General features: G+C 34.8%; 1 protein-coding gene across 3 annotated transcripts in view; it reads left to right on the top strand.

The window, feature by feature from the left end:
* Cep164 (centrosomal protein 164) overlaps positions 1-18,274 on the top strand; it is a 35,549-nt gene extending 17,275 nt beyond the window's left edge. Inside the window, exons 2-5 of one of the 3 annotated variants that reach the window (XM_065509730.1) lie at positions 12,481-12,592; positions 12,686-16,224; positions 17,530-17,619; positions 17,710-18,274. In XM_065509730.1, coding sequence (XP_065365802.1) covers positions 12,481-12,592; positions 12,686-16,224; positions 17,530-17,619; positions 17,710-18,011 — 4,043 coding nt within the window. In that variant the 3' untranslated portion in view covers positions 18,012-18,274. Of the gene's footprint in view, positions 1-12,480; positions 12,593-12,685; positions 16,225-17,529 lie in introns of all 3 variants that reach the window. The other 2 variants (XM_065509728.1, XM_065509727.1) reach the window with 2 other exon arrangements.
* Positions 18,275-22,907: the final 4,633 nt, after the last annotated feature.

Here is a 22,907-nt window from a genome sequence, read left to right as displayed (position 1 = left end):
AACTTATATTGTGGTAATTACAAACGGAATGACAAAGTTATATATACCCTTCCCACGAAGGTGAAGTAGTTTAAATGAATATAGGAAAATAATACTACTCAAGGTTACAACCGTTATCGCCATGCTACCTAAACTACCCTTTAAGCTTAGTCAGACCGAAATTATTGTTAACAGGGCGGGTCATTAAGTCCGTGACTTTATGAATGAAACACAGATTTTTGTATAACAAATTTTTAAACATAGTCTTGTTTGAACTCTACACAGTTTGTCCAACGTTTTTCCAATCGTTTTATCCCTTTCAAAAAATAAGATTTGTCAAGGTCTTAAAAATAAGTATTTGTTTGTGAGATGATTTCATCGCTAGAGTAAAATCTCTTTCCGCCGAGCCATTTCTTCAGGTTTGGATACAAGAAATAGTCCCACGGCGCTAACTCCGCAGAATATGGCGTATGAGGGAGCCTTATTCATGGATTTTTGCCATAGAAATTACACTTATGTGAACCCTTGCAATGACCTAGTGAAAAATAATTTTTTTCTAGGGCAAAATGCGGTCGTTTTTTTTCCAAATCTTCATTAAATTGACCCAATAAGTTTAAATATTGCAACAACTGGAGAGGAATTACTCTGCTTAATACCATATACAAGATACTAGCAGTCAGGAAGGCTTCAAATTAAAATAGACAACATTCTACGTGATGAACAGGAATGTTTCCGGCCAAACAGGGGCAGCATAGACCAGGCCAACACTCTACGCATTATAATAGAACAATCTCTAGAATGGCGTACTCCTCCGTACCTACTGCCCGTAGATCTGAAGAAAGCCCTCAATACCATCAGAAGGACTGCCATTTGGAAAGCATTGAGAAGAAAAGTAGTACCCCAGAAAATAATTCGAATCATGAGAGCTCTGTACAAGGATGCAGAACTATCAGTTCATCACAACGGGAATATAAGTCATCCATTTCACACAAACGCTGGAGTAAAACAAGGACGTCTACTATCACCACTATGGTGCTGGATGCCAACATGAGCGAAGTCTGTTCAGAGAGAAGAGGAATAACACGGAGCTTCTCACGTCAACTCGAGGATTGGGATTATGCGGATTATATTTGTCTACTCTCGCACAAGATATCCAACATGCAAGCAAAAATAGAAGATTTGAAAAGATTAGCAATGTTTGACTTGAGATAAATATCAAGAAAATCAAAGCTATGAGATTCAACAACATTAGCGCCGATAACATTATGCTACAGAAAGAATCATGATAGTATAATAAGGATGGCGCTAGAGTGGAACCCTCAAGGTTCGAGAAGCCGTGGTCAGCCAATATCACACAAAAACAACTGCCACAAATCATGTACGATGTAGATGCATTGTGGAAGCCATATAGGTTCAATACACAAACGTCTTTGTCCAGTTAATCATTTATGTTGGTCCAAGGAATCTACATCCTATACGTGATAATCGGGTACCATCTTTGTATCCACACTACAAGTATCCATTTCCCCTTCACATTTGACGTTATAACCGATGAAACATTTCTGGTACACTCATTAGCATGCTAGTGTTGTTGATTACATTCGTTTCCTGTTACTCAAACTAATTTATCTCAGCAAAACTGTTTGAAACAAGTTCATCGATTCGTTTTTTGTTCCAACTAATTACTTTACTTATAACAAATTTCATGAGTTCATAACGACATTTTTATGCGAACATATTGGTGGAAACAAGAGTGGAAACCTTCTTTGTCTTGACCAGACTGAAGTTTATAGTTATGATTGATTGTCAGTCCGTCAATTTCCAAGATGGGAAGACATCTCTTCCTTTTGGAAAGGCTGACTGATTTTCATCTGAGAATATCGATAGTGCCCGACCCTATTCCTAAACCTATTCCTCAACATACCAACATGAAGGACAAATCTGTTGAGACATTGCTTTAATCGCATGTAATTCACGGACTCTGAATATAGATTTTTGGTCTTCTTGAATATTTTTATTTTTTTTAACAGATACACCCAGAATCTCTGGCGGGAATCGAATCCACAACCCTCAGATTGATAGTCCAGCGTTCAATCGTCTAGTCTATCGGGGCACCCAAATATATAGGGGGCTTTCAACAATATTAATCCGGGAGTATATATATATATATAATACATGCTCTATATGGACTTCACATCGATCAGTTCTTTATCGCTTTATAGAGAGACTATGCAACTACCATCCACAGGATGGCAAACCGCAGGACTTCCCAAGGTGAAGTTTTAACACCCATACTATGGAATCTTGTAACAAATTCACTGCTCATGGAGCTCAACTCCATGGGTTACGGATAATGTCTCCGTTGGAAATAATAGAAATGACACTCCGCTTACTCTCTGCCTGGAGCATCAAGAGTGGTGTGTCCCACTGATCTTCTCAGGAATGTACAGCATCCCCATATTTTCATTACCACGTCTTAATTGATCCTATCCGGTACGTGAAGAATCTGAGAGTCATCCTGCATTTTACATTGAGACCGAAAAGTGAGTTCCCATAAACAGTTCCAAATTATCTGCGTTACTTTGAATAGTGACATCTTCTGATATTAATTGGAAACCTGGTATAGAAGAATCTTTGACAGTCCGTTTGTTAGAATAGATATTCTCTGCAGAAATATTCATAAGATTTCTAGTTTCATTCTTGAATGTATTTAAAGTGTGATTTTAATAAGGTTTATTCTCCCTTTCTTTACCAGTTTTCAAAAGCCTTCTGCATTTCGCCAGTAGATTCCTGGGTCTAGGTTTCCATTATGACTGATGGTATTTCCTAGTCTCTTACTGACATAGATATAAAATATACAGGGTGTTTCATATCATAGATACCGGCCAACCTTTATGTCGCTGAGGTTGATATTAAGATATCAAAAAATTATACCAACTCATATTTTGATTTAAAAACTTAACATATGACAGTCTATTAGTTGACATTTCACGCTTTAAAACGTCAAAAGTATTACCAACTGTCATAATTCTCCAAGCCCATTTTACCTCAAAAATATGAAGATAGACAGTTATCTAAATATTAAGCAAAATGTTTAATTGGTAACATTTTTGTTATTTAGCTTGTTTTGTCCTTTATTTCTGTTAAGGACTTTATTTGACAAACCTTAAAAATAATATTAAAAGCATTATATGTGAATTCAACCCCCCATTTCCCAGATGTTGTGTGGGAAATAATTGTTATGGCAACTGCAGCACGTACATACATTTATTAGCCAGTCAAACATGAGTCAGTTTTTTTTTAGTAGCGGGATCTTATTAAAATGTGTATTATACTGGTAGTACTTGGAATAAAATAACATTAGAACAAGGACTATTCAAAGTAATATTGTATTAAAAAAATATATAATATAGTAGTAAAGTAAAGTTTTTTATAAAACCACTACAAAAGATTTCTGTGTAAATATATTTGCAAAAACATTGAAAGATAAAAAAGAAAATTATAAAAAAACTTCTGACTGGTGTTGATGGCATGTTAAAGTTTCATTAGAAGTGGTGGTTAGTTACACGAAACTAAACTATAAACGAATAAACATACCCTGCAGATCATGCTACTAGTACCACATTGACGAAGGCATTTGTCATTAGTAGTTAACCACTAAACTACTTGCAAGGATTTTGATTGGTGAGTTAACAAGTAAGAGAGCTATATTTGGCTGTGCCGAATCTTTGAAATATCTTTCATTAGGTGTTTGAAATATCTATCATTAGATATCCATATTGTCTATACTAATGACTTAGTAATCCAGATATATGTAGGTCAAAATCGAGGTTGTCCTGGTTTTTTCCTCATATCTCAGCCATTTGTGGACCAATTTTGCTGATTTTAAATAGGAAACTTCTGGAAAGCATGTCTGACAGTATTATAGAAGATTTGTATCCCGAAGATATCTGGGGTCTTCAGAAAATTGATTTCAACAGACAGACGGACGGACGGACAGACATAGCTTAATCAACTCCGCTATCTATAAGGATCCAGAATATATATACTTTATAGGGTCGGAAAATTATATTGTGGAAATTACAAACGGAATGAAAAACTTATATATACCCTTCTCACGAAGGTGAAGGTTATAAAAATGGGAATGTCATTGACACCCAGCCCATTTGCTAGTAAAATATTTTTAAAACAGATATTGTGCCTGAACGATTTTTAAATATTTTCTAATTTCGCTCGACTCGAACTGAACACCTCATGTTTCGAAGTCAAACTCTTTAATCTCTTAGCTACAGATGACTAATTTGAACTTTGCACTATTTGTAGTTTTGTATGCCGAACTAGCGATTCGATTGGTGAAAGGTAATGCAAAAAAGCCCAATTGATACCCTCTGCATAAGTTTCCATTAGAAATGTAACTTGAGATATTACCAGATCGAAGTCAGCAATTCGTATCTATAAAGCTGCCGGGTACTTACATACTATATTCACATACATATCCTAACATGTACTTTATATTTGTGGACATTGTTGTTATTTTTTGTAAATGTAATTTGAATAACAAGTGTCTACTAACAAAAAAATTGGGGAAGAACAGTGTGGCCAGATGTTGAGGGAAAGGAATTTAAATTTTCAGTCTGTTCGTTTCCATTCGAGTTTTAAAATTTTAAAATTTTCCAATTTTTGGTATTGAAAATTTCCAAAAATAGCAAAGTTAGTAAAAAACTGGGCTCTATTGACTCGCAACACTTTGGCCAATGTTATATTGATTCTTTTCAAATAATACTATTTTTGAAATCTCTTAAATTAGTCGTTGTTTCAGAGACGACCTCATAGTTGATCGAAAATCATTTTCTATAGATTAGTTTCATCATTCAGATTTCGATGTGGAAACACAGATCTTGTCGGAAAGGAATTTAAATTTTCAGTGTATTCGTTTCCTAGGTTTAGTATTTTCCAACTTTTTGTTATTGAAAATTTCCAAGCAAACTTAGTAAAAACTGGACTTTATTGACGCAAAATACTTTGTCCAATGTTATATTGTTTTCAAATAATACTATTTTGGAAATCTCTCAAAATATTTGTACCGACATCATTTACTATAGATTCGTTTCATCATTCAAATTTCGATATGGAAACTCCTTGAATCTCAATGACAGGAATTTTGGTAGATGTAAGAAAAAAACAGCTTAATTTGTTGAATTTGTTTTATTAAGCCGTCGTTGAAATGGTCTATCCTGTTACTATGATGTTTAGAATGACTTTAAATACCGCTTCTTTTTTAGTATTGATAATTATATGGCGAAATTTTATGCAAAAATTAGTACCTCTTCATTTATGTTGAATACTCTGGATTAGGATGCTGAATATTCGGCTATACCAGCATTAACTAGAACATTGATAATGATTGGTTTATGGTAGCTTAGGTTTCATGGGCTGCTGCTCTTCAAGCAGCTAACCCAAGGGGTAGACAGCAGAGTATTTACAATACTTCCGTTGCCTCCAAATTAAACCAGCCAGATTTTCGGATGAAGAAGTAGATTCGTCTAAGATTCATCCTTGATAGCTCGTCCAAGCACGTTAGGAATGTAAATCCGAGGATGCTTTCCCTCAGGTTTGTAAAAGCCGGGCATTGGCAGAAAAGGTAATACACAGTCTCTTCCTCTTCATCATTATGACAGCTTCTACAAAAATCATTGTACCTTAGGCCCAATCTTCTAGCATGTGCCTTATTTGCTCACGACGGCATTCTATAAGTAGATTCATCCTGCTGGCTCATATACGGGCCAATTAGTCCACCTGTTTTGTGCAGTCTCATATAGTTTCTGTTGAACAGCCATCTTGCATTTAACAAGGGAAATACCGGAAAAGAGGTCGTTCGCCTCCTCACTCATCATCGCCATTGGTTGATTGGTTTATACTTTGGCTTATGTTTGTGATTAGCCAACGTCAACGCTCATCATCAGCTCTGGCACTCAAGTCTTGGGGAAGACAGAGCTGGCGGAAGTCGGAATGCTGATGCGGATTATGGGTAAATACGCTAGTTTGTCAGATATCACCATAGGATCTTTTTACCTATAATCGTTTGTCTGGATAGACCCAACGATTTCATCGTCTCTGATAGCCGAACTTACATCAACCAAAAGAACGCAGACTGGCACGGCTTCAGAGAATTTACCGACCGCATCTTCAATGGTCTACCGATTTCCTCCAACGTACACAAAGCAGATAGGAAGTTTCGCGAAACCGTCACCGCAGTAGCCACTCGCTTCATTCGCGCTGGAAGAATATCCGTAGTGCGACCGCACTTCCCAGAAGCATCGGGACTCGCAGATGAGCGTGATGACATCCGAAGTACTAACCCTGACAGCAGGTTGGTAAATGAGGACAATCAAAACAAATGGTTGAATCAATTGAAGAACTGCAACTTAAGTTCTGGAGTAGGCAAGTTGTGGTCTACAGTTCGGTCTCTCTCCAACCCGACAAAGAAGGATAATAGAATCGCGATTATATTTGCAGATACCACCATATCCTACTTTAAACGGTGACTATTTATTGAGCACTCCGAGAGAGACAAGGCGAAAAGAAGTGTTGTTCGCAAACTACATGATCTTCCAGTCTCGGACACACCACAACTTTACATGCCAACTGAAGTTGCAGAAGACATCAACATTGCTAAGCCCTCAAAGGCAATATGATCTGATGGAATATCCATGCTGATGCTAAAACACCTAGGCGATCGGGGAGTCGAGTTACTGACAATGGTTTTTAACCTGTCAGAAAGGAGCTTAATAATACCCAATGTATGGAAAAACGGATGAGTTAAAACCTGGGAAATTGGCGAGTGAGGGACAATCGTACAGGCCGATTTCCCTCCTGTCACCTGTAGCGAAGACACTCGAAGCTCTTCTCCTCCTCCAGCTGACCCATCAACTACCAGCAGCTCTTCACCAGCATGGATTCCGTAAGATGCAGAGCACCATAACAGCATTATCCGCCATAGTCACTCAGATCGCATAAGGCTTAAATCAGCAGAGGTGTTGTGAATGGTCTATCCTAGTGGCACCTGACCTGTTGAAGGCCTTCGATATTGTCAGTCATGCCACACTCTTCCAGGACATTCTGCAGTCCACAAGTATTTCAGTGGAATTTGTATAATCTGATATTTTCCTTCCCCTTTAATTAGTCTTTTAAGACATAAGGCAGGAGCCCAATTCGAGTAGACAAATCAATGGAAAAAGTGTGACAGCAGCTTGCCAAACAAGATGCGAACAAGATGACAGTTTATTAGATAGCACGAGCAGCACGTCCAAAGGATAAAACTTTGTTATTTCAAGGATCCATCTTTCTTTTAGAGAGTCTTTCTTAATACTTGGAAGTGATTAATAAAAGAAGAAATTTAGTTCCAGTGATAGATGAAATAAAATTCCGAAAGCTTCAGGACTTTATATTAATATTCCTTTCCTATTTCTTTCTTTCCCAACTTCATCAAGCTCAACCTTGGTTTCTTTCATTACTAGTCTCTCGTATAGTTTTTGCCAGAAATCAGAATATTGAAAAACATTAAGAATTTTTAATACATTTTGGGAATTTTTAATTTTGGTTTCAAATAAACAAGCAAACAAAATTCATCTGGTAACATTTAAAAAGGATCGATATGAAAGTCTGTGTTTTAACTTTTAAATTTCATTAATACCTGTCCAGTTATTGTTAAGAATTTGTGGTAATAAGTTAAAAAAAAAAACTTTTTAATAACTGTTTAAATATTTTTAATAAAATGCTTAGTTGTTTTGAATTAAAACTAAAAGAAAATATGTAAAAACTAAAATGTATGGTCTGTATTTGTGACTGTAAGTAAAATCTAAAAAACAAGAAACAAAAAAAAACTTAGATCTAGGTTACTTTGGATAATTAAAATTGACATATGCATACATAAGTTGCGTGTCCATTAATATTTAAGCAGGGAAAGTGACAAATTTGTGAATGAAAAATAAAAAAAAGTAAAAACTCGGTCAATTCTTGTTAGTTTTATGCTACTTAGATGATGAGATGATGTTTTGGAGAAGTGTGAATATTTACACAAGTATAAAAATGCTTTGTCTACTGAATACACATTTTTCTTTTAAAGTGTTTACCCAACCTGTTGAAAAGTAGAAAAGTGTCTATTAAATATTTGGGTTATTTTACGATTTTCTTTGTTAAGTTGTTTGGGAGTTACTAGCCAGTAATCTTTTGATCATAAGTATTACTTCCATTATGAATAGTTTTTTTATTATTGTATGGTTAGGAGATTAACTGAAAAGTGAGTCAAACAAATTTGAATATATTGTATTTTTAAAACTATGTGTTTTTCATAGAAATTTCATCATCAAAGAATTTGACTTCCTTGTTAGCACCACCTTATAACTACATATTTAAAACATTATTTTGTTTTATTTCTCACGCACTGCCGACAAAACGTCATAAATAGGTCACTTATTTGAATAAATAGCTGAGGGTGTAGACTTTTCACATTGTGCTAGTTTTCAAAATATACATATCGTTAGCTTAATAAGTCTTTTTTCGCAAATTTTACAGGAGAGAGAAAAACTTTCTAAAATCCTTGTTTTTAAATATTCAATGCAGTAGAGAACACATCAAGGTTTCCAACGCTGCTTTCCGTTTTCTTATCCCAACATGTGACCCAAAGTTGAAATTTTGATAAAAAAATAGGTCAAATTCCGATTGCTACCTGCTTCAAATAAATCTAATTTCCGCTTAAAACATTTAGCATTTGATTTTCATTGTTTAGGATTCTCTTTTTCAATACTGATTGAATATTCTAATTGGTTTTTAAAATGTTGTTCCATTTGTATTTAGGAAACCTCATCATCATCGCTTTGAACAGATGAGCGAACATTGTGGTCAAATAGGTGTTCAAACATTTGCTGTCCATAAATTTTTAACATTGTGTTTTTATATTGTTACGTTTTAACCTTTTCAAAACGTTGGTTTATTTCCTTTAAATAAACCGGATACTTTTGATTGCAAATGAAAGCCGTTTAGTAGTTTAAAAATTGTAACAACTCTTTATTTATTTAAAATGTACAACAGCAGAATTAATTAAATTCGCAGAAATACAGACACACTTTATAATGTACACGAATTCACTTGAAAAATACAACACACTTGATGTTTATTCGAAAAGCGTCTCTGATAATCTCTCTAATGACTGCAACCTCTGCCACTATTTCTAACACTGTCATCTGCACTCTAGATTTCTCTTTAACTGTCTAGAGGTTTCTAATACATACGCCATCTGTGGTGTACTTTCTACAATGTTCTTTAACTGAATATTCGAATTCGCAGCAAACAGCGTTGCCAACTTACGATCAATGGTCAACTGAAAGCTTTTATTTCAATGTTAATAATGCCCACAGATATGTTACAGTTTGCTATTACAATACTGTTATTTGAAAGCATTAATCTACTTTTAAATCAGCCGTTAAAATCGTTATATTTGAATTCAAGTACAATTTCGTAACACTATTATAATTTATCTTATAATGTTGAAGTTTTTAGGATTAATTTAATAGCATGAACCATTTTTTGAGAATTCGTAGAATTTTTAGATACCAGCTGTTCATAAAGAGTGTTCATTACAGCATCAGAAAAATGGTTTCACTTCGGCTTAATGCTTCTACTGTATCGTTAATAGGGTTTAAAACCTCCACTAATATTTGGAACAAGCCATTCAACAAACAGAGATGTTATATTTAAATAAATAAATTAATTAATTTTAAATTTCCCGTTTTTCCCGGGAAAAAATTTAAATTTCCAGGGAATTTGTAACGTAGCGAACATTACTTGTTGCTACATACATAAATTTCTAAATATATAAATACCCATTAATATCTCACACACACACACACATGTATATTACATGTCGATTGTTTGTTTTACTCGTTGTAAGTTATTTTCTTCTTTGTAATTCTCAACTAGTCTATACAAATTATTATATATATGATTTAAGTTGGAACAAGCAAGCAGGCTGGCCAGCTATCGAAGTTCGGGTACATTGTTAAACTGAAACTACGATTCATATCTACGTAAGTAGGTGTGAAACCATTTCACCTTAATAAATTTTTACGCAGGGGTTTTCGGACCGACTGTTCCCTTAGTAGTCTTCGGACTAACTAATCCCGCAGGGGTCTTTGGATCGAATGTTCCCTTAGTAGTCTTCGGACTAACTAATCCCGCAGGTGTCTTCGGACCGACTGTTCCCTTAGTAGTCTTCGGACTAACTAATCCCGCAGGTGTCTTCGGACCGACTGTTCCCTTAGTAGTCTTCGGACTAACTAATCCCGCAGGGGTCTTTGGATCGACTGTTCCCTTAGTAGTCTTCGGACTAACTAATCCCGCAGGTGTTTTCGGACCGACTGTTCCCTTAGTAGTCTTCGGACTAACTAATCCTGCAGGGGTCTTTGGATCGACTGTTCCCTAAGTAGTCTTCGTTCCCGCAGGTGTCTTCGGACTAACTAATCCCGCAGGTGTCTTCGGACCGACTGTTCCCTTAGTAGTCTTCGGACTAACTAATCCCGCAGGGGTCTTTGGATCGACTGTTCCCTTAGTAGTCTTCGGACTAACTAATCCCGCAGGTGTCTTCGGACCGACTGTTCCCTTAGTAGTCTTCGGACTAACTAATCCCGCAGGGGTCTTTGGATCGACTGTTCCCTTAGTAGTCTTCGGACTAACTAATCCCGCAGGTGTTTTCGGACCGACTGTTCCCTTAGTAGTCTTCGGACTAACTAATCCCGCAGGGGTCTTTGGATCGACTGTTCCCTTAGTAGTCTTCGGACTAACTAATCCCGCAGGTGTCTTCGGACCGACTGTTCCCTTAGTAGTCTTCGGACTAACTAATCCCGCAGGGGTCTTTGGATCGACTGTTCCCTTAGTAGTCTTCGGACTAACTAATCCCGCAGGTGTTTTCGGACCGACTGTTCCCTTAGTAGTCTTCGGACTAACTAATCCCGCAGGTGTCTTCGGACCGACTGTTCCCTTAGTAGTCTTCGGACTAACTAATTAATCAGGGGTCTTCGGACCGGCTGTTCCCTTAGTAGTCTTCGGACTAACTAATCCCGCAGGTGTCTTCGGACCGACTGTTCCCTTAGTAGTCTTCGGACTAACTAATCCCGCAGGGGTCTCCGGACCGACTGTTCCCTTAGTAGTCTTCGGACTAACTAATCCTACAGGGGTCTTCGGACCGACTGTTCCCTTAGTAGTCTTCGGACTAGCTAATCACGCAGGGGTCTTCGGATAGAGTGTTGCCTCAGTAGTCTTCGGGTTGACTGTTCCCTTAGTAGTCTTCGGGCTAACTAGTCCGCTTTGTAACTTACGCAGGGTTCTTCGGATCAACTGTTCCGTTATACGAAGCTAAATTAAACACGCGTAATGACAATGACGCTCGACTGCGCCTAGTTCTTGATGTATAACTTGTTAATGGCATTCAACATTAAATCATAACACACATTTAGAAGAAAAGTGTTGTTTAAAGTAATCGCTAATTATTAAAAGTAATCGCAGAATCTTAAAAAAAACTAAAAAAATATTCGATTTTGTCGAATAATGCGAGACAAAAAAACCGTTTTGTCGAATAACTCAAAAACCGTCCTTTTGTAAAAATCGGTTTAAAAAAACCGGAAAATTGGAAAATAACCGGTATTTGGAATAATTCGAAAACCGGTTTGACCACTCTAATTTTGATGTATAATTTGTTGACGGGTATATAAGATTCGGCACAGCCGAATATAGCTCTCTTACTTGTCTTAAATATGCTGGGGTACGGTGGTTCGAATATTTGTTTAAATATCAGCTATATTTGAGATAAAATTCTGAAATAAATTGATTGTCCTCATATGTATGTATATTGTTTCTATTTATTTATATACATACATAGATAGATACACAGCAATTTTATATTTTTTCTTTTCGACCAATATTACAAAAAATCGTTTAGTTTCCACAAATTTATTTCTTGTCTCCCCTAGCACAAGCCAATGAACGTTTAAAATTTAATTTGAGCAAAGGAAAAGGTAATAGGGACTAAAATATGATGTCAATTTGCAAAATTAAAAATTCGTAAACTTTTTACTCTACTTTAGTTTATTTTTTTTTTTTATTTTATTTTATTAATGATTATATAATACAATACTTTAGTTTATATGTGAAACTCAATTTAAAATTTATAAAATTACCAGCATAATAACAATTTCAAAGCATTACTGGTGACCTTTAGCTGCAAAATAAAAAAGGAAACTGTATGAAAAAAGTTGTTCAATACAATTTAATGCAATTATCATAATGAAGAAACAAAATTTAATAATATTTACTAAAAAACCATAAAACCAACCAATTTTCACTTATTTTCTCTAGATACTATAAATATTTATCTGTTCAGTGATAGACAATCTTTTAACATTTAATATTTATTTATTTATGTGTGTTTGTTTGTTTGTCTCATTTTAGAAATCAACGATTATGCTTTATTGGTTGGCATTGATCCAGTTAAAGAAACACATTTGCTGTATTTGGCCAAAGAAGGTTTGATGCAGGCACTGCCTGACGATTGGAAAATATGGTGAGTTTTATGCAAGGACACATGCAACTCATATAGAAATAATAAAAAAACAAAAACAGAAAAAACTAAACTATGTATCCATTATATTTCTAGTTATTCAGAGGAGAAATCTGGTCATTATTATTATAATCTTAAAACAAAAACCTCACAATGGGAACATCCACTCGACGATGTTTATCGTAATTTAGTAGAACAAGCAAGACAAAAGCATCATCACAATGCTCTACAAACACAAAATACAAACGCCACGAATGTCATCATCAGCGCCATCATAAATACTACAACCTCAATAGCCCCTACTACGAATGTGGTGGATAATTCTGATGATGCCTCACAATTAGATTCCGGTATACGTAGTTTACAGGGCACCGATGAATGTGATAATACAACCAACACTTTGGAAATGTCTTCGCCCAGTACAACCCAAATGAGCCAGGGAGCCATTCCCAAACAGAGTAACAGTATGGGTGGCAATGGTAGTGGCTGTGGTGGTGGTGGCGGAGGCGGTAGTTTAACTACAAACAATTCTTCATCGTCCTCTACCACACCCAGTGGCTTTAGTGGTGGCGTTAATCGTTTCTTGGAATCGAGAACGAAAAACTTTGGTTCCACGTTTATGCCAGTGAAAAACACCCGATTTGAAGTGACCAAAACTAATCCACAATTAGGTTTCAATATGCGTTTGGCCAATGATAATCTCTTGCAAAAGTTTCCTCTTGCCAATAGACCAGAAACAGAAGCCCAAAACCACTTGGAAAAGAAAGGTTTTACGCTGTCGGGCACGGGAGCCATGTTTCTGAAATCACGCCGTCAGCTGGAGGTTGGCCTAAATCAGGCCTCTGCCATCATTACCAATCCTCACAATATCATGTGCAACAGTTCCAGTGTTATAGTAGAGGGCATAGCTGGTACTCCTCCGGGGGTTAAGGGTATTTTACGTGATTCCAGTTTGACTGACATGCGTAGACGCCTGGACAAGGATAATCATCATGAAGACACGGTAGAGGATAAAAAGCGGGTACATTTTAATTTAGAGGACTGTTCGAAATTGCGTCATTCACCCGAGGAGGATCCTAGTAGTTCCAGGAAATTGACTCAAAGTCCTGAAGTTTCCGCCAATTCTGATGATGACGCCGAAGACGATGATCCCTGGGATGATGACGACGAAGATGGTGAGGAGTTAAATGATTGTGTGGGAATTGGCAGTCTACCTCTAGATGGCGCCGCCTATCAACGTAGTCTCAATCCTTTCCTCATCAACGACGAAAAACATCTAAAAGAAGTTAAGATAATACCAGTATCCAAGACTCAAACCATACAAATGCTTAAAGCTCAAAGCTTTTCCATGGATTTGCCCGATCGAGAGAAAGCCAAGGTGACTGATTTGACAAGATCCCAAAGTGTAGAACATACTCAAACCTCCAATGCATCGGCCGTACAATATTTGGACAAACTGAAAGAAACGCCCACGGTTAAACCTCTGTACGAGGACACTGATTCCGATTCCAAAGGTAGTTCAGTAAGAAGTTTCATCATTAACAAATCCGAACAAGACTCTTTACATTCAGCGGGACCATCCAACAATCCTTTCGATCTAGACGAGCTGGGACGTAAACATAGTCGTGAAGTGGAACAATTAGAAATGAAATTGCAGTCAGTAAATAGTGAGAAATCGTGTGCCAGATCCCTAAAAGTAGCTTCCAAATTAGTGAGTTTCCTCAAGAAAGACAATGATAAAATTTCAGAAAAACCTAAAGATGAGCCTGCAGAAAAAACACCAGACATCATACAGGAAAAGATGGAGAATGAAAAACAATTATGGTTAAAAGAAGAACGTGAGCGTTTAGAAGAACAATTGCAAAACGAAATTGATTTGATTAAGAAGGAACATGAACAGAAACTGAAAAATATACGCCATGAATATGATCTGCGTTTAACCTCTCACCGCCATCAAATGGAGGAAGCTATAGAGCTGCAGTTTGAGGAGATTCGCCATCAATTAGAAGAAGAACTGGATAACAAACGCAAAGCCGTTGTAGATGAACACAAGGCTCAAATGTGTACTTTGCAAAAGAATCATGCCGAGATTTTGGAGGATCTCGAGAGAGACTTAAAGAGCGAAGAGGAGATATTGAAAAAGGAACATGCCTTGAAATTAAACGAAATGAAAGCTAAACTCAATGACGAACTGGAACTGGAGCGGCAACGTATGCGGGACAATGGAGAAGATAGACTCTATGAGAAAGTGCGCTGTGAAAAACGTCTGTTGGAAGACAAATATAGATGCCTCAAGGAGAAGTACATAAGACTTAAGACCGATGTTAAACTATCACTAGAAAGACGAAATCGTCGCCGCGAAGCCCAAGCCTTACAGCAACAAAGTTTACACACTTGTACCACGGGTTCAGAAACAGAACGATCCATATCGAATAAGCCTTCCATAGGCAACAGTGACAATCGTTCTTTATCTTACTCTACTTCCTGTCAAAATAGTGTTGGTGTTTCTACCAACACAGCCGGCAAGAATATCAAACCTCCTTTGCCACCCAAAACACACTTGCATCCTCCCAGCAAAGATCAGCTACATCAGCAGCAGCAGCATCACAGTGATCGTAGCACAGAAAAGGGTGCTGCTCCTGCTACACGTAAACCTGGTATAGCCTCAAAATATATTAAACACTTGCAAGCTCAGGACGATACTACTTCGATGAGTCAATCGGATACTACTATTTCAAATAACTATTCCAAAGGGCGTTACTTACCAGCTCCGCAGCCTATATTAAGTGATAATGGTAATTCCGATTCCGAAGCGTTTCAAAGTAATCAAGAGAACAATAATAATTCTCGTGGTGGTGGTGGTGGTGTGCAACGTAAGAAACAGTTTTCTCGCCAAAAATCAGCCTCCACTTCTCGTCTAAACAATTCCGAAAACTTCAAAACTGAACGTCCTTGCACGCCTGTCGAGAATCTACGCCATCAATTGCAAAAACTAGAAGATCTAGAAGATCAGTTCCCCGAAAATACTCTGGATGCTACCTATCATTTACGTTATCCTTTCTCGGACATTTCCAATGCCGATTATGCAGCTGCCGGTGCGGCCAGCTCTGAGTTGGAGTTTTTCAAGCACCGCATACATCTCGAACGTGATTCCGTAAGGCGAGCCAAAGAATCTTTGCGCACTCAAAGAACCAACTTCCGAGCTAGACAACGAGAGATCAAACAAAGACACAAGGCTATGGTCAGTCGCCATAGTTTGGATCAATTGATACAGGAGGAAAAAGAGCTTACTGAAATGGAGGTGAACTTGCATCGTACAAGAGCTTTATTGGGCGAAAAAGTCATACGTTTGCGCCACTTGGAGCAGAGCTTATTGCGTATTTACGAAAAAGAAAAGCCGACTATGGATCTTTTGGGTGTGGAACCGAAAGAAGATGCTACTTTAAGCGATTTATCATCGCACTCGAGCTCAGGTTTTAGCAGCACTGATTTTGCCAGTGGTGATACACAGAATTTAAATAAACGCAAAGATCTTTATCAATTGGAATCGAATGATTGCATTAAGAATTTGGAAATTTTGAATGCGGAAATACGAGAGATTTTAGATTTGTTGGGCAAAACTGGACAGCATGGAGGTAAGTGTTGATAAGAAGAGGGGGAAGGAAACTGAAATGTGCTTAAAAATTAACTTGTAAATTTGTATCAGAAAGTGTGAAAGGACACTTTTCATTGGTTTGGGAATATTTTCAGGGAATTTAACAAAATTTTTTGTCAACTCCAATTAGTGCTTTAGGATAGGATCTTTTGTGCAACAATTAGTCTATTTATTGATAGACCAAAAGCATCAACCGGGCCCTTTCGAGTCACTTTCCTGTACCCAAACATTAGACAGTCACAAATCCCTTGAAGAACAGAGGTCTCCTCAAAAAATCTGCATTGTTTTGTTGGTACATTGTCCAGAAGAAATTGGTGGTATCTAAGTCCAAATATTCGGTAAATAGTCCCGTAAGTGTCACACTTACCTAGCGATAGAGACTTTTGAGATTTTGCTATGGAAAGAGTCTTGACTAGTTTGGTCTACCTTAGCCCAGATAAACTATCGGGCGCTTTCTGATTCGTTTGTTCAGAGATGTAACGCCATGTCCATGTCCACTGCCGAATTTATTTAATAAAAATATAAGACCTTAAGTGTAGCCAGGCTATTCGACATCACAAAAATCCTCAAGCTCATCGTTGTCCTCAAACGTTCAACAGCACAGATGAGGATGTTCCTTAAGATTACCCCTGTGAAAGTTGGCCTATAAACTGCAGAACCATTGAGCAATTTAGAACCATGCCACCAAGCTTAATCTGGCCAGTCGTCCCTCATGTGTATAAGGACTACATAATTTATGTTCAATACCAGAATCGGACGAATACTATAGTCGAACTTAAAGATCCCAAGACATGCCAAGTCTAACAAATTTCTATACCTGGCAGTCTGAATGGACTCTTATATCCACCATTTCCAAAATAAGTAAGGGAGAAATACAGTCATCGAGTTGATAAGCCAACTGAAAGCAATCTATTTGATTCATCGAAAGATATACTTCCCTAATGTAACTGCCCTGTAATAGTCTCCATCGTTTAGGATGTAGGACCTTTGGTGTTAAGACCACTTTAACCTCACGTTAAGATTATGGGACATGACTGAAGAGGAGAGTAGTTTTGAATAAATATTGAATAAATACCAAATACCAATGAGTATTCAAGATTATTTAAGATTTCAGGACATGACTGGTCAGGAGACTTGATAATAGTGGATTCGCAAAGTATAATTACAACCACAGAACCACAGCATTTTCTAATTTACTATGAAAGCTTACATTTCTGTTTCCTTCCATCTCTTGATTTAATTGACATAATGAAACTATACATTTAATACTTTTCTTTTGAAATAGCTTTAAGCGCTCCCATGATTTCTCCATCCGAATTGAATTGGTCGCATATGTTAAGTTCTGGCCCAGTAGCTGCTAACAATCCCCCATCAGGTAACAACCATATTAATCTGCAACAACAATTTAATGCGGCTAGCAATATACCTTCCACACTACATACAGCTCATTCTATTCCAACTTTAGCAGATCGTTTGGAAACCTATCGACAACTGGCTACGGGACGCATGCAAAACTCCATGATAGCAGCCAACACTATTGTCTCTCAAAATCCTCGAGCTGTTAGTTACACCACCAGTTTGGTGGAGCGTACCAGAGACTTGCGCAACTGGTTGAGGCAGGCCAAAAACGAGCATGAACTATTAAGCAGCATGACACTAGGTGTCATGACCGGTGTACATCCTAGTGCCCAATTGACAGCTAATACTGCAATGGGTGCTAGTGGCAGCGGTGCCGGCGGTGGGGGTGGTCCACAAACGAATCTATAATTAGAAGATCAGGACGCAAGAAAAACGCCCGGTATGGTGTTCTGTTGTTGGCGTAAACAGGCCACACTGGCCTAAAATTATACCTACTCGTTTTCCACAGAAATGGTTAATGGTTGTTTATTCAAATATTTTATAATAGCAAATGAGAAAGAAGAATGTGTTAATGGTGCCAAAGTTAATAGAGAGAATTAATAAGAGTTGTTGCTAAAAGTTTTAAAGAAAATGTTTTTAAATAAATCTATTAAATTAATAAATTAAATAAATGTTAAATTGCAAGCGTAAGTAACTAAAATGAAATCAAGGGTAAAACAAAATGAACACAAAAATAAACCTTTATACATATTAAATATAATTATAGTAGATTTATAATAGGAAATATAATTAAAGAAATACAAAATATCTTATTAACTACTAACAACATACAACAATTTAAAACAATTACTCTCTAACAGAATATCTCTCTCTCTATCCCTGTTCTCTTAATTTTTTTATTTAAATATTAAAGAAATTTAAAGCAAACAGTATTTTCTTTAAATTTTATTAAAGAAATTTTAACTGTTTGAGCTCTAATGGAAAGACTTTAAAACCCCTCCTTTTATTTTTTGTTTTTTGAAACAAACAAATTATAATGTTTATATTTTATATATACAATATAACTAATAGTAATAATAGTTATAAATGAATTAACAAATCATTTTATTATCTAAAGAATGTAATGCATACTTTTGGGAGTTTGTTGCTAAACTTATAAATGTATAGTTTTAGGATTTGGAGTTTAAAATGATTTGTTAAGTTCTTGATAGTTTTCGTATAAATGTTTTGTGGTTTCTAATCAAATGGAAAAAAATTACTGGTACACGTTAGACTGATTGCACTTTTTATAAGGCATTAAATTGTGTGTTTTTGTTTTTTTTTTGTATAAACCCCTAATTGATTTTTAATTATTTAAGAACTAAGTTAAATTATTTCTAAAATTAAATACATATTTAAAAAAAACAGAAAAATCTTTGAACAAAGATATTAAAAGTATATGGCCAATTTTATGTTAAATACTTTACACCATAAAAATCTTATGAAATTGACAAACATTTTAAGTGTTAGTTAAATAATTCTTTCATTCCCAGGAAAAACTGTATTAGTTCCACAACTAGTTCTAGGACGCATGCTTTCTAATTTGGCGTATTAGTTTCACAATTAGTTCTAGAACGCATGCAGTACTGTTTGAAATCGCCACCATCGGAACAAATTCTTTGCAATCGTTGCGAAGCCAGTACGCCTTCCTTGTTACGATTCTAGAAACGGTTCTCTAATTTTTGCTTAAAATATTGACTCTCGGAACTAGTTATATGGAAGCGAACGGTTCCAGAACTAACTCGTCCATCATTGTTTACTAGTTCTGCGGCAGCGGTATATAACTAAAACACCTTCTTAAGAACTGTTCTAGAACTAGTTCGTCCATCATTGTTTATTATTCGAAATTGTAATACTTGGAACTAGTTCTCGAAACCAGATAAGGAAATATTAGTTTCTTTCATTGCACTATAAATAACCCAATAAGCACCAAAGCCCCAAAAATTCAAGCACTTGAACATTTTATTGGAATTTGACTTGAATTCAAATGTAATTATGTTTTAAACTTTAAAAATATTTGAATAATTAAATATTTTTCAAATGTTTTGTTTTTACTGGAGAATACTATTGAAATAAAGTGTAATACAACTGTAATTCAATTGCTTGACTATAATTCAAGGCTTGAATTACACTTGCTTTCAGCTTGAATTCCTGTAAAAATGCTTATTGGTATGTGTAATATGTTGCTTTTTAGCAATATTATTCTACAAATAAATTTTAATATTTTCGAAAACAAAATTCAATATTTTTTAATGTTTCCACGAAGTTCTTTCTGAACAAGTTTGTATTCTATAGAGCTACTTAGTCTAGAACCAATGTGTAACTAGTTCTAGTTCCTATTCAACTCTAGAAAATTTCTTAAGAATCACAATATTGTACTTCAGAATGAGTTGAGGAAGTAGTTCCCTGGATGTTATTAAACAATTTTTTGGATTAAGTTCTAAAAATGTTCCTGGGTTTTATTTATTAAAAAATCCTAATAAAATCTGCATAAGTTTAATTATGCTATTTTTTAGATATTCGTTTCACTATATTAAGAAACGTTTTTTATAAATTTTTTTTATTTAATTGTTATCATATTTTATATTAAATTGATTATGGTGTAGGGTATTTAACAAATATTATTTAAAAAAATACAATACAAATTAATTAAACTCTGTTAAAAATAAAAAAAATAAATAATTGTGGGGCCTAGAACAAAATGCTTTCACTAAATATCTAATTAAGAATATAGTATCTATGTACTTATATCATAAACTAAGTCATTAATCAGGACTTTTTATCCCTCTAGTGTCTAGATAAACTAAAAGAAATCTCAGTAAATATTTTAGCAATACATAATGTTTTTAAGTTATAATATTCTTATATTTTAGTTATATAAACCAGTCTATGTTTAATATGATAAATACTACCGGCTACTTAAATTTAATATAGGTAGATTGATTGACATTTATAAATTCAATTCGCTATAATCAAGGCTTATTAACAAGGCAACAATGCAAAAATAACACGCATTTTATTTAAATGTAGAAGATACATATGTCAAAATCAAGACGAATTGAAATACTTATTGTTATTTATAATAACAAATGTAAATATAAACAAAGTTTGACAGAAGACCTTTATTAAACAACGGCGAATTAAGAAACAGCTGATTTTGTTAATACGCCTTGGCTAAAAATGAATATAAAAATAATTTAAAAATTTCTAATTAAAATTAAATATTAGCGGTATTCATGATGAAGAGCTCTTGGCCTGGTAAAAGTGTAAAAGGGCAATTAGTGACACAAAATTTTACACATTGTGAATGTACCTTTAAAATTTGCTGTCGATAAATTTTATTCTCGAACCATAGATTGCATTTGTAAAGCACTTTTCGATTTCTTTCTTCGGATTTGTCCACATTATTTTGTATTATATTTTATTCTATAAAATTTATTTAGAAATAATATTGAATTTATTTCCAAAACAAAAATAAAATGTGATGAAAAATCAAAAACAAAATGACCTCAAATAGTTTAGAAAGCAAAAGTGTAAAGAAAGAAGTAAAAAAGTAGTTCTAATGTATTTTGTTTTTGGTTTTTGCTAAACTGCTCTTTTGCTACTTTGCTAGAGAAAGTACTCTACATTGCGAATACCGCTATTGTTTAATGAAAAACTTGATTCATACCATGAAAATAGAAGCAAGAAATTCTGAATTTCGATATGTTTCTTATAACTACTTTTTGCGTTTTGTTACAAATATTAACCATAAGTGGATAAAGCCCTGAAATTCGCTAATATACCTTATAAATAAACCTTTATATTTTCGTTAATATTTTTAGAGGTTATGAAAATAATACAGAAGTAGTTACGTGAATAATTTCTTGGACCCAGAAGCTAGTTGTAAAACATTTGAGTTGAAGAATGAATAGGAAATGTTTTTGATTATTTAAACACAAATTAAATGATGAGGCCTTGAACATTTATATATCGACTTATTTTATAAATTGAAACATGAAGTGTGTTCTTTGAGTGTAAATTTTGCATGTGTTTTTTTACTGTAAAAAAAATTTTAACAAAAACAAAACACAAGTAAAATGTACACTCAAAGTTCACACTTGTACGCACATACAATTTTCTGAAAATAAGCGAATTCACTTAATTGTGAATAAATTCGAAAATAATCCATGGATATCTCACTATGTTCCTATTACATGTGGCTTTTCGATAATGCAATAAATCTGAACAATTTCTAACGATTTCGATTTTTCATGATTTTTATAAAACAAAAAAATTGGATATTTTTACATAAAAAAAATATTTTTTGCTTCAATTTGTTATTATAACTCCGAAACTTCTGAACCGATTGAAACGCAATATATATGTGAAAATTTAAACATAGCATGTCGAAAATGTTTTCAAAATTCAATCAATCGAAAGAAGAACATTAACTACTCAATTTTATGTATATCAAACAAAAAAGTAAAATTTTGTGAAAATGAGCGAATTCACTTTATTGTGAATAAATTCGAAAATAATTAATCGATCTTTATGATCGATATCTCATTTAGTTGCTATTATATGTGGCTTTACAAAAAAGTAATAAACCTGAACCGTTTTTGCCGTTTTCGATTTTTCATAAGTTTTTTAACACAAAAATTTGCTATTTTCACGTAAAAAAATTATTTTTGCTTGAATTTGTTATTGTAACTCCGAAACTACTGAGCCGATTAAAACGCAATATATAAACAGATTAAAGTCTATGGAAATTGGAAATTAAGTTTACTTCAATAATATTGGTCTAACCCTTTTTGAGTTATCATAAATTATGTGGAGAAACATATAACAAAATTCTCAATTTTAGAAAAAAAAAATTTAAAAAATATCTATCCATAGAATTAAAAAAATTTTACCATTTTTGTACTTAGGTAACCATGATACATCAAATCTATATAGTGATTAGTTAAGCCTTGGAAGATTGGAAGACAATAAATGGAAATTAAACTTGCAACCAAATAGACACGATTAATTTTGAATTTATTATTTAGTTCGATTTCCAAACATTTGAAACAGTGTTCAGTGTTTCCTGGAATATTCATTTGAAATTTCACCGAAATCCGCTATTTTTGAAAAATCGCAAATATTTATATTCATTTGTTTCACTGTATTACCGATTATGTTATTACCAAAATTATTTCTCTATACAAGCAATTAATATAATTTTTGTATGAGAAAATGGGTCTAAGAGTTGCTTATTTTAAAGCCATTAATTTAAAGAGTGAT

Source organism: Calliphora vicina, chromosome 4 (assembly GCF_958450345.1).
Source record: "Calliphora vicina chromosome 4, idCalVici1.1, whole genome shotgun sequence".
NCBI classification, from domain to species: domain Eukaryota; kingdom Metazoa; phylum Arthropoda; class Insecta; order Diptera; family Calliphoridae; genus Calliphora; species Calliphora vicina.
This window is presented reverse-complemented; position numbering and strand designations above follow the sequence as displayed.